This window comes from Apteryx mantelli, chromosome 3 (assembly GCF_036417845.1).
Source record: "Apteryx mantelli isolate bAptMan1 chromosome 3, bAptMan1.hap1, whole genome shotgun sequence".
NCBI lineage: Eukaryota > Metazoa > Chordata > Aves > Apterygiformes > Apterygidae > Apteryx > Apteryx mantelli.
Window position 1 is genome coordinate 27,174,413 of NC_089980.1, and position 24,247 is coordinate 27,198,659.

The 24,247-nt window shown below is 41.2% G+C and overlaps 1 protein-coding gene across 1 annotated transcript in view; it reads right to left on the minus strand.

Moving 5' to 3' along the window:
• The window catches only part of NRXN1 (neurexin 1), a 723,763-nt gene that overhangs the window by 129,554 nt on the left and 569,962 nt on the right, over positions 1-24,247 (minus strand). The window contains exon 19 of the mRNA XM_067292993.1: positions 329-500. Within this exon, the coding sequence (XP_067149094.1) occupies positions 329-500 (172 nt within the window). The remainder of the gene's footprint in view (positions 1-328; positions 501-24,247) is intronic.

Genomic DNA, 24,247 nt, shown 5'->3' on the forward strand with positions numbered 1-24,247 from the left:
TTTCCCCCCTAAAAATATAATCCAGTAAAACAAACAAACAAATAAATAAATAGAAACAAGAAACAAAACCACTGACTACTACACGCCTTAATAACTGTATTTTTCCAGTTTCAGTGATAACTTGAATTTGGTAAAAGAGAGATTGTGCTTTCCTTTTTATTCTCTTAGGAAATGCCACCATCATGAACTGTATTGCTCTGGACTCTTTAATTACTTAATTAGCTATTAAAACACTTTGAAGGAGCTGACATTGTATTGAAAGAGAAACAAAATCATCACAATTGCACGCATCCCCCACCCTCTTATTCACAATCATTGAAGTCCTTACCTGCTGGGTAACGTTCAATAACTGGCCAGTTGTCCACCTGCAATGTGGCGTTACCACCACTTCTTGTGAAACGTACTACATGGTATTTTCCATCATTAATGATTGCGTTGATCTCTTCAATAGAGATGTCATCAGTTCCAACGTTAAATTTAACTCCAATTTTTCCCTGGTGCTGTATATTAAAAAAAAAAAAAAAGAGAAGGAAGAAAAAAAAGAAGAACTAATTAAGAGTTGCTTTAGCAAGAAATAGAGACAGCATGTTGTTCAGGGAAAAATTTCTAACAGCATCTTCTCTCCTCAGATTAACTTCTGGAGGCTTGCGTGTGCTAGTGACAAGCCTCCTGACAGTTCAACAAGTCCGGGACAACTCTTTGATGGATAATTAATACTCCAAATCAGTTATTTCACCAAATTGAGCTCTCTCCTTTCCCCAGAGATTTGGACCAAGATGAGGGGGAGAGGAAGGAGGAAGGCTCGAGTAAATTTTCTTTGTGTCCCTCCTTCATCTCAGTGAGGTTTTTTTTTATTTTATTTTTAGGCTTTAAAATTGGAAAAGCTTGCATCATCCCTTGGAAGACATATGAGGAATTTCTGAATTTGAAAACCAAGGCTTATCCCAGCATTTACTTTCTCACAAACCTCATCTGTACTCAGAGTCTTCACAAATGTAATGGGTGCTACATACACCTTAAAAACAAGCAAACAAATCCCTGATCAGAGAGGAACGAAAGGTATTTGCAACAGAGGCGCAGCGTCTTGTCCTCTCTAAAGACAGAGACTCTGCTGCTTCTGCTGGGATTCGCCTGCCAAGGGCTGCGCCTAAGCACGGTGCCGCAAGAGGCGAGGGGACTTGGCGTGCAGATTCACGTTCAGGATCAAGGGAGCAGTTTTTCCAGCTGACTGTGACGGAAGCTATATCACATATTGGGCATCCCTGGCTCAACCAAAATATCCAGAAAAAAGAACACCAGCAGAATTTTCTAGACTGCTTCTGGAGATTTAAAATGTGTGTTGTATTCTCTGAAGCTCCCCTTACAGATGCTACAAAGCAAGAAAATAGTGATGACTTCAGTGGACAAATACAGCTAATGTATTTAGGGAAGGACTATGTCTTCCCTGATACTGGTAGATGTTTTCATTATACTTGTCTTTTAATTATTAAGATGATCTCTCTAAAAATTTGCAGCTTAACAAAGTCTTTTAATATGTATTAAAAGTTTAATTTAAGGGCTTAGTGATGTTTTTTTCCTACAAAAATCAATTCTATTCCTGAATAAGGACAGTTATTAAATAAAGGAAGAAAAAAAGCACTTTGCAGTATGAGATTAGGGGCCTGTGCAGAATTAGTGGTAATCTTATGTGAAACTTCATGTGTTTGGTGTTGGTACTTGCTTCCTAAAAGTTATTTTTTAAGTTTTTACACTACCAGATTTGGTCACAATGAAACACTTAATTTCTCTTGGTCATTCACCTCAATCTTTCCAGAATCAGGCTTCATCCCTACCACACAGCTTCTGCCTCAGCTCCCTCTTTCTCTCACTACGCCAGCACCACAGCCTGTAAAAACCATCTCCATGTATCTGGGAGCTCCAGTCTCAGATGTCTCTCTCCATAACTCAGGAGTTCTTCCACTTTTTTTTTTTATATATATATTTTCTATTTTTTAATACCTGCCCTGATTAGCTGATTCAGCCTAACTGACTTTAGTTTTTAGTAATGCTGACTTGGTCTCTGCCTGCATGCTTGCATATCTGGAGAAAGTCCCTCAACGCTACAGAAGTTCTTGTCACACTTAGTGCTGCTGTTTTCAGTTAGCCATGAACTCTTTAAAACAATGCTTACTTGAAAGGAGTGTTCTCTGCCGAGATTTGTGGAATGACAGGGAAAAGTGTTTTCTCTTTGTTCAGTTGCCTAAATCATATTCTAAACATTCCTCTTCCCTCCTTGCTGACCCTCTTAACATCTCTCTATCGGCTGGTCTACCTAGTTTCCATTTCTACAGGGTGTCAATAAAGAATATGTCTCGTCTAGTGCACACATCATCTTTTGCCTCCAGTGCAAGTTGCAGAGCAATCTCCCGCTTATCTTGGGGGATGAACCGCACTTCTGTTTTATTTCAACTGGTTCAACTATGGCTGAGAACAGATTTCGCCTATTTCCTACCACGGACACAGCAGTGTATTTGCTTCACCTGTTCTAGTCATGCACTTCCTCTGTTTACACAGAAACATATACAAGGACATGTGAGAGTGTCCTGGCTCTAAAGCAATCTCTTCTGCTGCTAATTTATGAAATGCAGAAAAACTGCCTGCAATGATAATGGCGTATGCACCTTTTCACAATATTTTCAAGAAATGAAAGGCTTTAAGGTTTAAAAAGAGCTGACAAATTTTATGGCAATTCATAATTATACTATTTACAACCTACACTTTGCATACCTGCTTTTCTATTTGCCATATATACATTCTTTTACAGCAAAACTGACAAGGCAGAAAAACACCTTTGAGGGAATGGGACAGGTGCGAGCAAAATTAAGTGACATAAAAGGTGAATATATATCAACAGCTTTTCCAAAATAAGAGAATGTAATGCTGCAATGTCACCACAATATCATTGGTAAATGGCCATTTCATGACTTTTAGCTATCGGCAAGTGAAATGAATGTTTTACAAACTCAAAGGCAGAACGTGAGCCATACTTGAAATACACATACCTGTAAGTGAAAAAACAAGTTTCCCTGACTTTCTTGCATTTGAATAATAGTATTGCACACAGCACACCAAGTACGCACGCAGACGCGCTAGCACAGAATATCAATCTTGTAGTTGATAGCATGCCACAGGGATCTTTTTTTACTGTTGGTTAGGACCCCACATAGGGTTGAACTTCACTCTAATCAAGCCAGAAAACTGTTGTATTTCTAATGGAAGTGTAGCTCAGAACACAAACACCTCTATATTTATGGGAGATGTTTCATTTTTGATGGGAACTCTTGACATATGACACTTCTGCAGCACCTGGGGGAATTTATGAGACTAAACTGCAAATGTAATCTTCTACAAAACAAAGAAGTAAATCTGGGTTTTGAGTTTCTAAGTCTTCCTTATTATTACATGCATACTTAAATTTGACTTCTGAACACCATGCTGAGCACCCCATTGTGCACAGCACTGTATAAACACAAAATAAAATATGATGCAAGGAACTTGCAATACAGGGGCCCAGACAGATGATGACATTACCAGAGTACTAAGTTACTGTGTATCTGCTGAGTTGCATCTCTGTATGTAGATTTTTAAGTCCTTGCATAATTATGCAGTAATTTAACTCACTGTACTGCTTTTTCACTCCAAGATAAATTAAGTCACGTTTGTCATTGGTATAGTTATTTGTCATGGATAGTTATTGTGGAGCAACCGATGTACAGTAACCTGTTAAGTTGAGATAACCTGATATCAGCCCTGTGAAACTTAATTTGGGCCTGTAGCCCATTAGAAAGACTTGCATCTGTTTTTCCTTTTTTTTTTTTTTTTTTTTGGAGCCATGTGATAGTGTAGAAAGGGAAGAGAATGATAAAACTGAAGCACACTAAAATACTACTCCTGCTTCTGAACCTTTGCAAGCCTCAGCTGCATAGTAAGTGCAGTAGTAGAAACACAGACCTTTACCAGTTGCTCATCCATAACCTTAAAGTTAGTCTTCCCACCAGAAATGGTGGGAAACAAATGCTGAATGAGAGGTTCCTTCTCCAGCACCCTGATGATGAGCACTACAGAAACATCCTTGCCTTATTAAGTCCCTCAGTAAGCCAGCAATACCATTGAACGATCTTATCCATGCCCGTGACCTGGAATAGCACAGCATGTCACATTCGCGTTTCTAGGAGGTTATGTTTGCCCACCAGCAAAGATGACCATTTCATAACTCCCCAGTAAAATATACACTGGGCCTGTAGAAGCCCACTGCACTGTTTACGTTTCTTGCGAAGGCCCAACACAGCCTATATTTTATTCTTCTCAATTTCACCCCTTGTGAGAGTATGATAATGGGAACAACTCCCTATCTTACTGTGCCTTGATCTAACCTTAACCAGGAAGGCCAAAATAACAACGTGCAGACACTCAGGAGACAGGCAAGGCCCCAGGAGTCTTTCCGAGAGAAGCCAAAAGAGTGGAATCCCCTCAGGAGGAACACGAAGCATTTCAAGAAGCAACGCAAGGGCTGTTCCCTGCCTCCGGAAACTACTTGGAAGTCCAAATCGGAACGCACTACGAGTCCTGCCGCAACCGTCACCACCCACCGCTGCCGGAGACAAAGCACGTACAGCTGCGGCCCGCAGGTGTCTGCCTTGCCTACGGACAAGCGACTGGACGCTCGGCCCCAACCAGCGGCACTTTTCTTTGGACAGAGGCGCGTTGTGTGTGTGTAGGTCTACCGCTTCTGAGAGCGGCTTATAGGCGCATGTATATACCAATCCTTTCAAAATATTTCGTCTTCAAAAGCACTGGCAGCTACTACTGTAATCTAGCAACTCCAGCAGAATACTTTCAAACGTGTTTTATGAATTGTGTACTTCTGCCTTGACTTTAACAGGCCTGTGACAAACCGCCCAGAATGATAACGAACCTGAGAAGCGAGCAAGACACTTGAAATGCAAACCAAGCCAGGAGCTGACGGGACAGAATTTGTTTCTTACTGGACTCCGGTCCAGTACTACCTATCTGCCAACTCCAAATGCAGTAAAACCTATGGAAGTATATAAAAAAAAATACGTCTCCAGAATAATGATACCTCCTATGGCATCAGCAAAGTTTTATTGCTCTCTGTAGTAATAATTCTGGAATCAGTCAGATGTAAGTGTGTGCAAATTTGGCACAAAAGTAGTTTTAGAAGAGACCACAGACAACCTAAGCTCATAATACTTACAACCTTTAACCACATCCAAGGAAAAGCAATAATACCGTGACTCCCACAGGTGAACAGATAGAGCAAAAAAAATTCAAGCCTGCCAGCTTGCATCTTACAGAGTCAGTTCCCTGAGGCACAGCTTCGTGATGAATGCAATAACAAAATCTTAGAACTAACTGATGTTACTTTGATTTTATTGAGGAATAAATTTATTGAGCTTTTGTGAGAAAAGTGAGATCATTTTCACTTGAATTAAATCAGAGGCTAATTCCCTGTGTTACAGAAATGTGTACAAAAATAATTAAAATAATTATTGATCTTCTGAATCCTGTAAGGAAATACATATGCAAAAATAGATACTGTTTGTTCTAGAAACAAGGGGAGGGATACATAGTGGACAGCAGATACACATTGACTCCAAGATTAATAGAATAGTTATGCATATTTTAGTCTAATGATGCATCAATATTTCTTGTTACCATATAGTATCTTCCAGAGGAAACGTTTCTTGGAAAAGACCTAAAAATATAAAGCATCTGGGAAGAGTTCTTTGAATGAATCAATCTTTTATATTTCAGTGGAAAAAAAAAAGAAATTAACTTTCTGGATATAGGTTTTAAAATTCATAATCTCAGGTATTATGTCATTAACCTAACCTCAAAATGAAAGTTTTATTTATTTTTGGTACTGCTTTTGTCTATGAAAAGTGATAAAATATTTAACCTAATTTTTACCAACAGTAATCTACTGTAGAAAAGGTAGGAGAGGCTTGAAAACTTTATCAGAGAGTTAGTAGCCAAAGGTACCAGTCATAGGTAGACACTTAAAGTAAGGAACAAAGGGTTTTGCTAGTATCTGATAGAGATGCAGCCACCTTGTATTCAGTCTTTGACAGGTTGGCATTTGACAAGTCTGAAGCCGTTTACTTTTTCTCTTTCTTTTCCCAAAACCTGGAAATGGGCATTTACCGGGGAGAAAAAAAATTCTCCTCCCTTTCCTAGTTGCCTAGGGAGGAGATTGATCTGTTCCCAGTATTCCCTCTTGCCAGTTCTCACCATTTATTTGCAACTTTCCCGATATTTGCTTATTTCTTAAAATCCACAGCTCTAGAGTCCTTAGGTTATGGGAAAATCCCACTTTTCATTTTAAATTAAGCTCCTAGTTCTAATAATTGTACAGAAAAGCTTAAAAAACAAAGCTCTATAGGCTATAACTTCAGCAGGCAAATAGAAAGAACTGAAAATCATGTTAAATCCCATGATTTTAAACTAAATTCTTGGATTTTTCTTTAAGCTGGAGGTGTGATATATGGTACAATTGACCTTGGTTTCATTACACTTGTACCAAACCGTTAGCGATCTGAGTAGTGTGTGGCAAGGTGGTGCTTCCCTTCAATCCAGTCTCCCACTTATTTTGACTGTTCATCCTTCTTATCCCTCTATTGGACCCTGTATTGGTTTCTGAGGCCTTCGGGGAAAACTCTTCCATATGCTGTGCTTCCATTCAGGAAGTTTTTTCATGACTTGAAGTCATTACTTGACTTGAACTGCAGTTAGAACCCCAAATCTGACAAAAGCACAGCGAGGTCTGTGATACCCATTTGCACACAGCAATCCAGTTTTAAATGCCAGCTTGGTAACTCAGTGCTGCTGAAAACACTATGCTAAGCCACTACTCATACTGTTCAGAGGGGAAAAATATTGTCTGCACAGTCACAAATGCTACCAGTATTTCCTACAGCACCCCGGCATTTGCTCAGTGCAAATCAGAGCACGCACTTCTAATCTACAGTGTTTGGCAAGATGCTACAGCAGACAGTACAATGCACTCGAAAAATGGATCCATAATCATAAATATACAGCAACACACCTTCTTCCCCCTAATTTTGGCATCCTCAATCTTTGTTTCATGTATTTTGTCGAAACGGAGAGGGAAAAATACTTTTGTTCTCACATTTTATTCAGAAGGTCTATGAGAACATTAAACTAAACCTTTAAATTACCTCAGTTCATGCCATTAAATTATCTATACTTTCTAAATCAATACAGCAATAATACAAATTTACTATTCACCAGATGCCCCTGGTTGACATATAAGAAATAGCACTGTCACTGTAACAATATTATGTATGCAAATACATACAGACACTTCCAGAGCTACTGCACTCTTAAATGTTGCTCTATAAAAACTAAGGAGCGTCTAGCCTTAAACTAATGAACCTTAAAAAAGGTAAGTGAAATATGGGCCTACCAGCACACTAATTTACAGCCAAGACGTACCTTAAAAAATGATACCTAAGTGGCTTATTAAGTGGAGGAAGTGACTTTTTATGTCACAAATGCCGTACGTGTGACTACAGTACAAAAGGGCTGGAAAGAACGCGTCAGGAAAGCGTTCACTGTCCCAGCATTGCAGAGCAGGAGGCAACTGCTCTTCACTACTATGAAATAACGACTTGTATCATTTTCTGCTTTGAAATATTTGTCCTTACAGACTACTCTAAATGTTGTTATAACAATTCAACTTACACATAAAACTCAGCAAGCAGAAAATACAGAAATATTTATAAAACTGCAGTTCTGACACTTCAGTTCTCAGATAGCACTGTTTTTCCATTTAGTTTTGAATGTGGTAATTCTTAGTGCTATATATCATAGCTGTATTATTTCAAGTTATTTTGATGATGAATTACTGAGATGATACAATTACCCTAACAACCAGCCCCCAAAAATGCAATAGTTAGGAAGACATATGGTGTAGAGCCTGCAGCAGCAGCACGCTGCATCTTATTATCCACTCAGCATCATTACTGCAGTACGCAAAATTAAATTTTCCTGACAAAATATGCAGTAAAGAACAATTTAGGTAGTCAGCCCTTAACATTGCACTCTCTGTCAAAACGACATATAGCCTGGAAATCCCTTAACCTTCCCAGTGTCTCACCCAAGGAGTCTCAGTTGTGGCGAACTTTTATGGGTAAGTTGAAGAGATTATAGACGCTTTTATGCCAAACAGCATAATTAGAGGGGGATGGGAGGAGGACTTTTTTCTTAACTACTGGCCAAGATAACTCCCGTGCCTTGACTTTGCTCTTACACACTTCCATGTCGGCAGACACGTGCGAACGCGTGCACCTCAAGTACAGCATGCCCACCCCGAGGCATCAATGACTGACTCACTGGGAACTCTAGCTACTCGAGGACAAACAACACTCCTCACATATATCAAAATGTGTTTCCAGATGGGCAGAGTGACATTTGCAAACTTAGGCTTGGTTTCCTTGGTGCAAAACACTTTTGTAGCGTTTTTACACTGCAACAATTAAAAGTGTGTTCCTGGCACTGTGGCTACACTTACAAAAAATAAACGAATAGCACCTTGCTAGCAGTACAATCTAATCCACACTGGAAATTGTGCTGTTTTAAGGATATTGATTTCTGTGCTCAGAAAGGCCTCACAGAACTCTCCTGATAATTTGTGTGCCTGAAACAAAGCTAAAGCCAGAGCCAGTAGGAGGTTTAACTGGGACCAGAAGCTAAGCATCAGCAAATTCGCAAACAGGCTTTCATGCTAGATGACTAATAGCCATATGATCAACACATATGCTCCTGAAAACACAAGTGATAAATTTTTTGAGAATCTGGGTCAAAGGGCTTTTCATAATAAAAACCCATAGGAAGTTATTAAAAGCCAAAAAGTGTGTTAGATACCCAACTCCTATTGAACTTTAATGAAAACTGCTACCTGCCATTCAAGCCTTTGAAAAGCTTCTCTTTAATATTAATGATAATCTTCATTACTTTCACATATTTTCAGACACCTTCAACAGACACTGGGACAAAATTTTTAATAACTGTTGATTAAATGTAGACTTTGTATTCCTTCCTTCTACTGATTGCCTGTACATAGAAGTATTTCCAGAAGGGTTCCCTAACTGTGTTTCTCTTGGTTTAGGGTCTGCAATTGGAATCAGCCTGCACCCGATTTCCCTTGACTGCTAAGTAGCTATTACTTCCATGGATTTAACCAAAATAAAATCAAAACCAGAAAGCCCAGCCCACAAGGGGATTCAAAAGCTGGGCATCTGAATAGTGGACCTAGATAAATATTTTTGCCTCCTATCATGTGTCTGTAAAATGAAAAGAACGTGATATTCTCACTTCAGAAACTTTCTGTATGTCGTAAATGATTCATATCTGTAGAGTGCTTTAGAAGAAATAAAGAACAACAACAAACTATTGATTACTGGTCTATGAGACAAATGTACAAGAGAAGTGGAAAAACTTAGCCCAAGAAGACACAGCTATGCTGTTTACCAGACAGCAGAGCTCCAGCACGCTGCAATTAGGCCTTGCGCTCACCGTCTGCAGAAAGGCAAGTTACGACTGTAGCCTCATTTTCTGAGCATTCCCATCTTTTTCTGTTGCCAGCTTTCTCTTATCATCAAGTGCAGAGTTATTCCTACGGCAAGCTTTAATATTATGTATATTTTCTCAATGGTAGCAGCTTCCTTTATCTTACCTTTCTTCATTGGGAAGATCTTTCAGAATCAAAAGCAATCTGACAATTTCACTGGGTGCTGTGCTGAGATGCACAGTGCTGAGTATCCTATTATCAATGCTACAACAGAGGATCTCACTTCTTTTGATCACTTAATGCAGCAGAGCATGTAAAAATTCTTATACTGAATACAGGTTGCACATGAAGTGATCAAACAGCGTTAGTTGACTGGACTGTGAAATCCAACCGGTAGCTGGAAGGGTAAAAACAAAATCTGATAGCTACCTCCACGTTCTCTTCTGCTACTGCTGCTAGCAGCCCCCAAGGTTTGAAAGACATTGATTTGGCATCTTAAAAAAAGACCAAGGAAGAGAATGCAAGTTTTGCCATGAAGTACTGACAGGGCTGCGCATAGAAGATTTTAAGTCCTTGTAGACAGCTTCTATTAGGAAAAATCTTCAAAGGGAGCACTGCAAAATAGCATGAGCATATTCAACAATATGCTCTTCAAATTGTAAGAAGCTTGCAAATAAAAACATAATTGTATTTATAATAAACCTGTCATATATTTGAAAAGGCTAACCCAAAGCAAATCAAACTAAACCAAAACAAAATTTAACCCACAGTGAGGGAGTTTTGCATATAACAGAGTCCGTACAGCCAGATTCTGAATGCCTGTCTGAAACAAGAAACAGTCATGAATTCTGTTGTCCTCATTGGAACAATCAGCACTAAGCTGAATATCTTATCTGTGCTCATGAACACAATGGTACTTAAAAAAAAAAAAAAAAACCTAATAGTATATAAATGCTTGCTTTACAACATACACGGCAACATCCACTAACAGCCAAAATTGCAAAATACATCATTATCTTCAAATCACACAAAGAAATTTAACAATGTGATTCTTTTAGTACAAATCCTTCATTTCTTATGTAATTTACAATAGACTTTTACTATTATTTGAAATTATCACATTGCAAACAGGGTCCTTGTTAGGCAACCAGCTTTGTTAGGGCATTATTCTAGCCTCAAGGATAGTCCACTCCCGATTTCTGCTCTTAGCCCAACTTCTTTCTTCTCTTGGTGCTGTTGACATACCTGGCAAATATTTATCTCCCAAAGTTAGAAATTAGAAGCAACTCCACTGAAGCCGCTCTAGAAATAGTAAAATGGTAAAATTAGAGGATCTCTCTTCAGAGTTCCACTTTCTCAGTGGTTCTGCCTCTTAAGGCTATTCCCACATACCTGAATATTGAAGAGATGAGATGGTATATATTTGACAGACAGCTGCTGAAAATGCTGTTTTCACTATTTTTATTAAAATTCTGGCTTTACTGGCTAGGATCAAGGATAGGAAAAGCTTAATAGAATCCAGACATGTAACTGTTACACCTTCATACTTGTACAGCTTTAATGTTACTGATGGACCTAAAAAAAAGGGGGGGGGGAAGGGATTTCACAAACCAGAAAACCCCACTATAAATAGACACCCTATGGATCATTCTCTCTGAGTACATCGGCCACTCCAAAACACAACCTAGCTGACTGGCGTATCTATGGCTTGTGGCATACAAATCTGATTACTTTAAGGATGTGAACAGCTCTGCTCCTATTTGGTCAGATAAGCCTTAGCAAATACATCACGGTGGCAGTGAAGTGAATGGGCATCTCTAAAAGGGAGAAGATAAAAGCACAGGGTCACTGGGAAGTGGACTGATGGACCTGTCACACCAAGTCCTACTCTTAATCCCTATTAAAAAACAACAAAACCAAACCAAACCAAACCAACCAACCAACCAAAAAAAACAGGAAAAAAATCCGTCTTCAACAGCCCCCTGGTAGTTTAAGTTTAAAATGACTTGTGCTCTGAGGCAAAGAACCCACTGTCTTGCTGACTTTGCCAGCATCACAGAGGTGAGGTTTCCACATAGGTGAACTCTTGAGCAATTTATTCAAGAGCGTTAGACACATAATGGCTTTGGTATAACATCAGGCAAGCTAGGTGTGCACATGCATGTGTAATCGTGTGTACACATGTGCCTTTCGTTCTTTTGCATTAAATATGATAGCTTTAAGGCTATAAAAGCAAACCCTAGTCTCCTCTTATTTTTTCCAAACTGTTTTTTGCCCTCAAATAGTCTCATTAAGCAGTAGTGTCATTAGTGAACACCATCCACAACACTTTCACCTGAATTAAAACTAGCTTTCTCTACCTTTTTGCCACTCCTGTTTTGCCTGTGCAATCGGTAACAGGTTTCTTGGCCCTTTCACCACAGCAAAGGGCATTTGTGATTGGCAGACCGCACCCCGCGTGCAGAAATGGACTCTAAGCGAAGTCTCTCAGCCGCTCTCGCTTCACTCAGATTACCAAACTGACTTTCACAAAGCCTTCTTGACGCGTGTGTCCTCTCACTGGAAAAGGACACACGGTGTTGCATCATGCCTATTTGTAGATTTGCTTACCATTATAAACTGCAGGCCCCGGGGAACGAGGCATTGCCTGCTTTGCTGTTTGCACAGCGCCAGGCACACCGTGCGGGCCCCGCTCCGCTCTGCAGCTCTCAAAGCGAGCTCCTTTGCCAGCCGGCAAGGATATGCAGTTCCAGCATTAGGCAGAAGACCTAGTCTTATTTTCACCTTATTCACACCAGCACACTGGTTTATTTGCACCTCCGCGACCTTTCGGCCAGACCCCAGAAATCTGACCTAGCTAGGCAAGGGAGCCGCAACGCTTCCGCAATCCCCTGCTGCGTTGATGTTCTCGGGGACCAGAGGCGGCGCCAAGCCCAGCAAATCCACCCACCGTTCTCTGCCCAGGCTTCCCCAAAACTTCCTAATCAAACTTCAGACCCCGGCTGTCACCCTCAAGGCGCTCCATAGCCCAGAACAAGCAAATCTAACGAACTGCCTGAGGTTGATGAAGGTGACATTACGCAATGACACATTTTCTTTCTCAGGGGAACCTTCACTAGGAAAAAAGCTTTTAAGTGATAGAGACAAGGAGTGACCATCCAACCTTCACCACCTTCTTTCACTGATATAGATATATCATGATCTACACGTGCCTCCATGTGAGTATGTTTGTTCATATGTACTTACACGTATGAATGAACAGGTAAAACAGAAAATCCTATTGCACACACTTTCCTCCATACAGAAGGGATGAGAATACAAAACAACATTAACAAATAGTTGTCACATTGCTCTGTCCTTAATGAAAGACGTTCGGATACTATGATGACGAGCAGAGTGGGAAACTGGATTCTAATAGAATGATAATATTAAATAATAATATTTGTAATCACCGTAGGGTGAAGACCTTGTCTCCTCATTTATTGGTAGCCAACATGCTTTTTTCTAAGTAATAAATTACAGAAGTGTGAAGTTTGCAGAAGATGTACATTCATTCTTGAGATTTGCAGAGTTTTGCACTTTGACTAATTCTACTAAGGCTGTTTAATTTAAAATGTCTTCAGTGCATCAGTTTCACTGCTGATGGATGCTTCCCTCCTGCAGAATACTATCAATTAAAAGGCTTATTCTAACCATAAAAATAAAATAATGCTCTGTTTATTGTTAACAGAGAGAGTAAACCATAATAAGGATTCCTGATTAATTACTTATCAAGAAGAATTGACCTTAATTAGGGTCAACTTCTATGCCAGACAACTTAATTTATTCTTTAATTTCTGTGTGTGAACTCATTTCTCTCTGCAGAACAATTGATTCACAACTCAATGCAAATTCTTTTTTTTCTTTTGAAGGAAAACTAAATAAAAATGACAGCTTCTAAAATCAGTAAATCTACTTTCTTTCATGTTTGGAATAAGACCCTACTGACCTAAGTAATTAAAACTTTTTTTTTTTTTTTTTTTTTTTTTTTTTTTTACTCCTATTAATCCTGCTGAAACAGTTCTTGTGGAGATAACACAACTAGCAGAATCTGGGCAGTTCTCAGACCTGACTATATCTTTATACCACCTAGCTCAGGTGCTGATACCAGTGCAGAAGTGGGATGCACATCCAGAAGGATAAAGACTCAAGCATTTTCCCTGTGCAATGCTCCATGATCCCTTAGGTGCCCTGTTTCCACTCTTCGGAGGGAATGATTTTAAACCAACTTACATATAGCGAAATAGCTAGTTTCTGAAGTACAGACAGATCTTTTACTGTGTTCTCTGCAGAGCTAACAAGTAAGACGCTAAAATACTGAGCAATGCGCCTACTTAATAAAATACCTAACGGTGTGCCTGTTCTACAGTCATTAATGAAATTGATGTATAGCACAGACAACCCCAAGTATGCATATATTAGGAGCAGCTGTGGCATTACAGAAAAATCAGTAACAGGCTGCCAAACCTGTCTGTAAAGGTAGGTAAATATTCAGGAAAACTTGTGCTGAGGTCTGTGCTGTCACAGCTACATGTCTGTCTATGCTTATCCCAAGAGAGGGTAGTTGGATTTTGTTTTTTCTTGCATATTCTCAAAAGAATTGTTTAGAAAGTTTAATTGCCTCAAAAAACTGGTCTTGCCAGTTGACACACTGCTAAAATAACTGCAGTTGAAAAGGTATCATGGATTGACTGTTTGAAATTACAAAACTCCCACTGCCTACTATGCTTACCTTTATACACTTATTAGTATTGATAACACAGAATCACAGAATCACAGAATCACTGAGGTTGGAAGGGACCTCTGGAGATCATCTAGTCCAACCCCCCTGCTCAAGCAGGGTCACCTAGAGCACATTGCACAGGATTGCATCCAGGCGCGTTTTGAATATCTCCAGAGAAGGAGACTCCACCACCTCTCGGGGCAACCTGTTCCAGTGCTCTGTCACCCTCACAGTGAAAAAGTTTTTCCTCATGTTAAGATGGAAGTGTCTGTGTTTCAGTTTGTGCCCATTGCCTCACGTCCTGTCGCTCGGCACCACTGAAAAGAGTCTGGCCCCATCCTCTCGACACCCTCCCTTCAGATACTTGTACACATTGATAAGATCTCCTCTCAGCCTTCTCTTCTCCAAGCTAAACAGGCCAAGCTCTCTCAGCCTTTCCTCATAAGAGAGATGCTCCAGTCCCCTAATCATCTTTGTGGCCCTTCGCTGGACTTGCTCCAGTAGTGCCACATCCCTCTTGTACTGGGGAGCCCAGAACTGGACGCAGTACTCCAGATGTGGCCTCACCAGGGCTGAGTAGAGGGGGAGAATCACTTCCCTCCACCTGCTGGCAACACTCTTTCTGATGCAGCCCAGGATACCATTGGCCTTCTTGGCCACAAGGGCACATTGCTGCCTCATACTTAACTTGGTGTCCACCAGCACTCCCAGGTCCTTCTCAGCAGAGCTGCTTTCCAGCAGGTCAACCCCCAACCTGTACTGCTGCATGGGGTTATTCCTCCCCAGGTGCAGGACCCTGCACTTCCCTTTGTTGAATTTCATGAGGTTCCTCTCTGCCCACCTCTCCAGCCTGTCCAAGTCTCTCTGAATGGCAGCACAGCCCTCTGGCGTATTGGCCACTCCTCCCAGTTTTGTATCGTCAGCAAACTTGCTGAGGGTGCACTCTGTGCCTTCATGCAGGTCATTGATGAAGAAGTTGAACAAGACTGGACCCAGTACTGACCCCTGGGGGACACCGCTAGCTACAGGCCTCCAACTAGACTCTGTACCACTGATCACAACTCTCTGAGCTCTGCCATTCAGCCAGGTCTCAATCCACCTCACTGTCCACTCATCTAACCCACACTTCCTGAGCTTGTCTATGAGGATGCTATGGGAGACAGTGTCAAAAGCCTTGCTGAAGTCTAGGTAGACAACATCCACTGCTCTCCCCTCATCTACCCAGCCAGTCATTCCATCATAGAAGGCTATCAGATTGGTTAGGCATGATTTCCCCTTGGTGAAGCCATGCTGACTACTCCTGATCACCTTCTTTTCCTCCACATGCGTGGAGATGGCTTCCAGGATGAGCTGCTCCATCACCTTTCCAGGGATGCAGGTGAGGCTGAATGGCCTGTAGTTCCCTGGGTCCTCCTTCTTGCCCTTTTTGAAGACTGGGGTGACATTGGCTTTCTTCCAGTCCTCAGGCACCTCTCCTGTTCTCCATGACCTTTCAAAGATGATGGAGAGTGGCTTAGCAATAACATCCGCCAGCTCCCTCAGCACTCGTGGGTGCATCCCATCAGGGCCCATGGATTTGTGGGTGTCAAGTTTGCTTAAATGATCTCTAACCCACTCCTCCTCCACCAAGGGAAAGTCTTCCTCTCTCCAGACTTTCTCTCTTGCCTCCAGGGTCTGGGGCTCCTGAGGGCTGGCCTGACCAGTAAAGACTGAAGCAAAGAAGGCATTCAGTAACTCTGCCTTCTCTGCATCCTTCGTCACCAGGGCACCCACTCCATTCAGCAAAGGGCCCACATTTTCCCTAGTCTTCCTCTTGCTGCTGATGTATTTGAAGAAGCCCTTCTTGTTGTCCTTGACATCTCTAGCCAGATTTAATTCCAAACGGGCCTTAGCCTTCCTCGTCGCATCCCTGCATACTCTGACAACATTCCTATATTCCTCCCAAGTGGCCTGTCCCCCTTTCCACTTTCTGTATACTTCCTTCTTCTGGTTGAGTTTTGCCAGGAGCTCCTTGCTCATCCATGCAGGTCTCCTACCTCCTTTGCTTGACTTCCTACTCATAGGGATGCACCGCTCTTGAGCCTGGAGGAAGTGATGTTTGAATATTAACCAACTCTCTTGAACACTCCTTCCTTCCAGGGCCCTCACCCATGGGATTCCTCCAAGTAGGTCCCTGAAGAGCACAAAGTTTGCTCTCCTGAAGTCCAGGGTTGCGATCCTACTTGGTGCCCTGCTGCCTCCTCGCAGGATCCTGAACTCCACCATCTCATGGTCACTGCAGCCAAGGCAGCCCCCAACCTTCACATCTTCCACCAGTCCTTCTTTGTTTGTTAGTACGAGGTCCAGCAGCACACCTCTCCTTGTTGGCTCCTCCACCACCTGGGTCAAGAAGTTGTCACCAATGCTCTGCAGGAACCTCCAGGACTGTTTGTGCCTAGCTGTGTTGTCTTTCCAGCAGATATCGGGGTGGTTGAAGTCCCCCATGAGAACCAGGACCTGGGATCATGAGGCTACTTCCAGCTGTCTGTAGAAGGCCTCATCTACTTCCTCTTCCTGATCAGGTGGCCTGTAGTAAACACCCACAACAGTGTCACCTCTATTAGCCTGCCCTTTGATCCTTACCCATAAGCTCTCGACTCGCTCTTCATCCACCCCTAGGCACAGCTCAATACATTCCAGTTGCTCTCTCACATAAAGAGCAACTCCACCACCTCGCTTTCCTGGCCTGTCTTTCCTAAAAAGTACGTAGCCATCAGATTCTAAGTACGTAGCCAAAAGATTCTAGTTTGACTGTTAATAACCAGGAGGGAAAAAAATAGGACAAAAAAAGACATGTATTTTCCTTATGAACAGTTTTTCTGTACTAGAACTTAATGAAACATAAATATGAAGCAACAGCATGCAACTCATGCAGAGATGACCTAAGAGCCACAAGAAGAGAAGGGTTCTGTGCATATATAAAAATAAATAAATGGAAAAAGAAAAGCATGACCAAGACCTATAAAGCACTTCGCATCTTCACAGTTTTTTGACAAAAGGATAAACCCAAAACCTAATACATCGAGGCAAAACTTTCATATCCAGCATCTGTTTTGTCATTAACATCCTTGTTGAGCAATGGACTTCAGCTTCCTTGAATAGAGAAGGAGAAACAAAGCACTAATAGCGGTGTGATAGCAGTGGCCTTCAACCTCCAAGATTCAGTATGCAATTTGTAATCTAAGAAATGTCTTTCCAACCATTTATATTCAATAACCTATAATACGAGCTAGAATCCAGCTGCTAGTGAAACCCTTTTACATCATGCTTACATCCTAGAAAAGCCATAAAACAAGCAAACAAACAAAACCAGTTGGGCAGTTCTTAACGCAGAAGTCATTTAGACCTGATTTATGAAACACTGTGCTCTTATCCCGTATAGTGTCATTCCCGGCCATGGTACTTTTCACTCCAGCAATTCCAGGCTGTCCCACTCAGCAATTCCCACTACCACCCTTGATAAGGATGCTGCAAGCAGAAATAAATCTTAAAGGTTATTACTGTACATAGTCTCTTGCTTCCCCCCCCCCCCAGTTATCCTAGCAAAGGTGAAATTTTAAAATATATGTTCCATAAGCAAAGTGGCGAGATTAATTTACATTTCCTGCCAGAGAGAAAGCAGCTTTCTTCAGAACGCCTGGGATCGCTTCTTTGGATGTGATTAAGTTTCCTTAGCGCAACCTCTCTTCCTGAGAGACAGCCTGACAAAACGGAGAGTGAGCCCACTCCCCATCTCCCTCGTTCCTGGAAAAAAGCCGTACGAAGCGAACAGAAACATGCCAGGTCAGCAGAGCATGACAGTGACTTTGGGAATCTTTGAAAACATATTGATGATGAAAATATCAACAAACTACACTGTTATAATACCTTCTATGCAGTGTGGTCCTAAGAGTTTTCCTATGTATCAGCGGCATGAAATTATGAATTTAAGATCTGCTTTCTTCTTGTCCCCTTTCTTTCTTACATGTTTTGTAATCAACGTACCCCCACAAAAACACCTCCAAAAAGATTTTCTAAAGAAGATACGGCAAACCACATGAACATAAAGAGTACTATGTACAACACTGCGTAACAGCTGTTTTTCTACCCCCATTTTCCCCCTCCCCCCAATCCTTTTAAGGACATTACTATTGATAGAATTTATTCTGCTAGCAAATATGCAAATAAAGCAAATAGTGCAAAATAACAAATGCAAACATGGAGAAAACACGCAGGAGTATGTACTGGATGATTATACAGGCTTCCAAAATCATTTTGCATTATGTAGACTTGGAAAAAACAACTCAATGTGGATAATGCTTGCCTCAAAAAACTGTTTTATGCCTTCTTGCTACCACCGGAATAGCTTCAGTGAACAGTGCTAACCAACCCAGTGAGCCAAATCATAAAGCTTCAGGCAGTCATGAAAAACTATTGATTTTTTTTTAACCTTTCTTCAGCTGTAAAATTCTATTGATATGTGACAAAAATGTGCAAGTGGCATTTGCTAGCAGAGCCATTGTGGGAAAAGCCGAGACTGAAATCTCACTGGTTAAGGCACTCAGAAGTTTAATGTGGTCAATTTCAAACTGTTTCAACCAATCTTGGATCAAATAAAATATAACACATCCATTTCCCAATAGCAATAATCAAAACTGAGGTTTGCAGATTTTGATGGAAACAAAATTACAGCAAGAAGAAATGGGCTGGATATTTCTTTTTATTGCTGAGAAACAGACCCCTAACAGCCAACCATGTAGACTGATTTTATTATTTTTTAAATTAGTTTGTCTTTTCCCACGTTGGTACGTGACCGATATCTCCTTCCCTTCTTCCTGACCAAGGAGGAGTACTATCCCTGCTCATCTTGATCTGTTCGTCTGCATTCCCTATGAGCAATGCTGGTTTCAAAAGTAGGGGCGAGGAGAGCAGAGAGTGCAAGTCTCTCTCTCTCTCGCTCGTTATTCTGGCTTTATTACCAAAGTTGTAATGGGCCCAAATCTGTAAGGTTTGATATATTCAAGTGGCCCTGGGGGACACTGGAATTAGTCAGCCGTTCGCACAATAGGAAGAACCAACCTGACCAACCTGTTCTCAGTCTCCAAGGCTGACAGAAGAAGCAGCATGTCCCATATTAATTAGATATCGGACACGGTTTTTGCTCCCTCCTCTTAAATAAGGTAACCTGAGAAACAACCTGCAGATGTAGTGCTTTTGTCCTCGAGTTCTGCTTCGTTGGAAGGTAATGGAGGTTCAGAGCTCTCCTCTTCTCACATACCCCAGTCCAATCCTTATAAAGTGTTCACTTGTTTTAAGGGTTCAGAGCCCATTCCCTGTTACTCTTACACAGCTGCAGCAAGGCAACACCGCCTGGCACAGTGCTCTGCCTCATCTGTGTGCGCAGCCACAGAAACAGGGGACAACTGCAGCACAGGCTGTTTTCAAGTTGGAGCTGTCCGTGACCTTCAGAGACAAGAGTTACGGCTGCACTGGGAGATGCTGATCATATTCAGCTCTGATGGAAGAAAGGATGACGAGAGGCTGTGCTATGTCTTCTCTAGACACAGCCCTTTTTATTTTCCCTCTTCCTAACAGCAAAAACCCCCCTCTTTCCTACCAGAGCTTCAACCCTCTATTCACCAGCCTGTTGAGCAAATGGGACAAACCCATCAGCCAACCTATTCCAGTGCCTCTAGGATGACACCAACTTTTTCTGGTTGAAGGTGGGTCTGCAATGCAGGTTGGACCACTTACCCCAGCAGAAAGCTGATAGCAAAAGCTATAAACATGTAGTAATAAGCTTTCAGCAGTGACTAGGTACCACCAGCAGCTGGTGGTGCATGCAACACTGCTTCCTATCTTTACTGCTGCTGTTACTCATATGAACTAGAATGGTTTGATTACCTCTACCCATGATATATTCACATCTTTAGCTGGGTATACAGTCAGTGGTTTGCACTTGGTCTCTCACCTTAAATACGCTGTAGAGAAAGCAAAGGTTGGGGAGGTCCCATGAATGCAAACTGATTATGGTGTTCTGCAACTCTGAGGAGGGAAACTTAGGTAAATAGTTTCTTTTGCTGCCGATATAACAAAATGAGCTACTCGCATCATATTATCAGTTCCTACCAAATGCAGCAAAGTATGAAAGGGCATTCCCTGTGCATTTGACCAGCATTTGATAATTCAGCTGAAGCCCACATGTAAGTAAATCAGGTCTGGATGGATCCACACAGCAGCTGAACGCACAAAAACCATTCACTGAAATTCAACCATTTGCTGTAATTTCCTTCTTGACCTTCATATGTTGAAACACCACATCGCCTAAACGATAACAGAGACGGGAAGCTCCAAAGCTCCTGAGCTTTCTACTGCTCTTCCTGATGCTTGGACTGTAAAGTGCCCCATTTTCCAGCTGCTGCTCACACCACTTCCTAAATGAGGCATGGATCAAATCCCACATTTAATTTAATACTGTCATTCTTGGAAGCAACTGCAGCATTCTTTCCACCTTCAGAGTCATCCTCTGGAGAGTATTTTCTTCTTCTTTTTTTTTTTAAATCAGCAACAAAGCTGTATAACACAGTGATGAAAGGGCTACCAGAGGAAAGCGTTCTGTCATGACCTCCTCACTAATATGCTGGCCTTGCTGCTTTTACCTATAGCAGGATGTACACAGAAAAAAACATACAATACATACTATTTTAAACCATATTGTGTACTTTAAAAAGCTTTCTCAGTCTCCTGCTATATTATTGCCAGTATTCCATCATGGCTTCCACGGATCAGTAAACTGCTGATATTTAACATTAAATAAAACTGCACACCAAACCGTCCTGGACAAAAGAGATAGGACATATATGAAGGACTTGCCTGCACCTGCCAACACCTGTCTCACTGTTGCAGAGGATGCAGAAAAGGCAGAACACCAGGGTTAGAAGACCCAGTCTTAATGCTTTTTAGTGCCACAGACTTCCACAGTCATTTCAGTATCTCTTTGCTTCACTTTGTCATTTGTACAACAGGGATAACATCTACCACACTAGGGAGAATGCAAGGTCACAGTGCTACTCCCAAAATACGATAGTAAGACCACAGAGATTGGCAAAAACCTGAAGATCTCTTGATCACACCTCTTGTTCTGCAAAGTGCAAGTCAGGACTCAAGGAAAAGAGATGATTTTTTTGTGTGCATTTGTGCTTTTTCTTTTATGCAATAAAAGCCTATATGATCCTAAGTGTTTTCCACAGGAATTTTAAGCAGATGCAAAATGCGTATCAGCCCAAAGTACAAATATTGATTGAGAATGTTCACATTATATCTGGAAAACATTTCTGACATCTCCTTTCTGAGATGTTATTTTTAGATTTGGAGTAGGAACATATTTAGATGGAAGGGAAAATACATAGAAGAAACTGCATCTGCAATCACATTTTCTGATTAGATCTTAGCAGAGCATTGCCTGTCTTACTGCTATCAGTAAATAGGGGGCACACTCCAGTACTACCTCTTTCTCATGCTCTCTATCCCTGTCTTCTTTGCAAGTCAATACTGCATACCTGTACGTGCACAAAGATAGGGTTTGGAGGCATGTCTTTTTACTCTTCAGCTATAAGTGTAGGTCACAACTGCAGGCACAAATCCCCCTACTGTGCGAGGGAATAAATGAAATCAAAAGCTTGTTGTTTTATATTAGGGCTTCCTAATAATCTCTTGAATACATGTATGGCTTTAGGGAGCTACATAAAATAGTGAGCAGAAAAATGTGGAAAGGTGCATTTGATCCCTTTCCTTTTGTTTGTATTAAAAAAAAAAAAGTAGTATTTTCTGTGTCAGGAAGACAAAGGGGTTATGAGAGGAAATATGAAAATCTGTACTAATCCAAGCTTAAAAATACCTTGTTAGTAGAAATGGGATACAAAAGAAAACTTTGAGGTTTTAAATGCCTCAATAGCCTGTTAGAGTACTTCTGTGTTTTAACTTATTCACACCATACACTTGGATTGATAAAAATAAGCATTTCACTGATTTTTTTTTTTTCTTTTTAGCATGGGTATGCATTGAAAAATAAAGAGGAAGACTCAATCTTCTGAGCTTTGGAATATTAAGAGTTTTGCTGGGGAAAAAGAGAGGATGTGAAGAAGCAACCATCAGCTTTATGACAGAGACTTTATTAGCCCACATACTTTATAATTTGCTCACCAAACTTTTCCTCTCCTCTCAGCAGGATCATAAACAGCAAAGACTATCATGAGCTGTTATGCTACTAGAAGAGTGTTAATCTTATCAAATATACCACACAGCATTTATTGCTACATATTTATTTACTTAGATTTAGAGAGTGATTAAAGAGAAAAGAAAAACGATACATCATGCAGATGCATCTCAACCGATATTAAACTGCAGCACTGCAGTTAAATTCACAACAACTGAGCCAGAGAATTTAAAGAAACCGAGGGCTCTAGCCTGGCCAACAATTCCCGCACACATTCAAGCACGCACTGCCGCGGAAATATCGACTAGTTTTGGAGGTAGGGCCAATGTGCGGGGTGGGGGGAACCAGGAGATGGAGCAGAGCACTCACTTCCCATGCACTGGACAGGGAAAATTGGCTCTGAGCCTGCCCAGGGGTGGGATGATGAAGAAAGGCGAACTGCGCCAAGTATGCCTGGCACGGCTCCCAAAGAGGGGGCTGCAGGATACCTTTCCTAGGTCGTTTTTAACAGCCAGCTTGGGAGCTGGCTGTGATTTTAACAGCCACTTCTATGAACTGAACTGGACTGAACTGCCTCCTGCAAAAGTCTTTTCAAAGAGGGGTTTTGCAATGGGCTTGGAAAGCTCAGACTGCGTTCTGCTGGCGAGAAGGGACCTTCAGGGAGAGGGAAGTGCAGGTATGCACATAGGAGAGGCAGAGAGTTGGGAAACAAGATAATTAATACTAAAATAATGCTGCTATTCAGCTTCAAGAATAAAGGGCATTCTGTGGTGCAATGTCTTTGCTTTTTTCCTGTATTTATTTGTTATGGGTCTGAGCCAACATCCTTCGCAGTGGGAGATTTTTTGATGGCCTTCAGCAGGCTTTGATGAGGCCCATACTTGCTCATTTGCACAATGTATTTATCTGCACCCCCAACTGTGTCAATCAGCATGCAGCAGCAAAGTTCACTGAATGCTTTAAACAAATCCCCCACTTATTAAACAGTTCTAATCTCAGATTTAGAAGGCTTTCTACATCCAACATTACCTGAGTCACGCGTCTGTGGCAATTATGGACTGAACACTGAGAAGACATTTCCAAAGTGCTTAAGTGACTATTAATGGAATCCATGCTCCTAAGCTATTCAAGTGCTTTAGAAAGTCCCAAACAAAACACAGCTCAGCAAAGGGAATCACTAGATGAAAATTTCTATTATCCTTATTGCAAAAACAATAAAATACAATCAAATTCAGCAAAAATGAAATGTTTATCCATTTACACCAGCAAAAAAAAAAAAAAGATTTAAACATTATGCAGCAGAATTATATCTGCAGCATCACCTATTCACATGAGCTCAAATACCTCTGTTAAGAGCCTTGTACTTGCACAGCTTCTTCAGAGAGCTTTATGAACAGTCAGTTTATTCCTCAGTCCTCCTAACCGTATAAATAAGGCCCATCGTTCAGCTCACAACTCCCACAGCAGTGTGCAGAACAGCAACAAGGAATGATGTCTTGGCCTGACTTTCTAAAAAGCCCCCCCTGGAAGCAGGATTTCACTCGAGATTTCCTGTTCTGCTGCAGGGACATTATGCAGCATGAAATTCTTGCCGGCACCTGGGACTGTGTGGAAAATAGCACTGTTAGAACATTAACGATTTTGTAACACAAATTTAAGA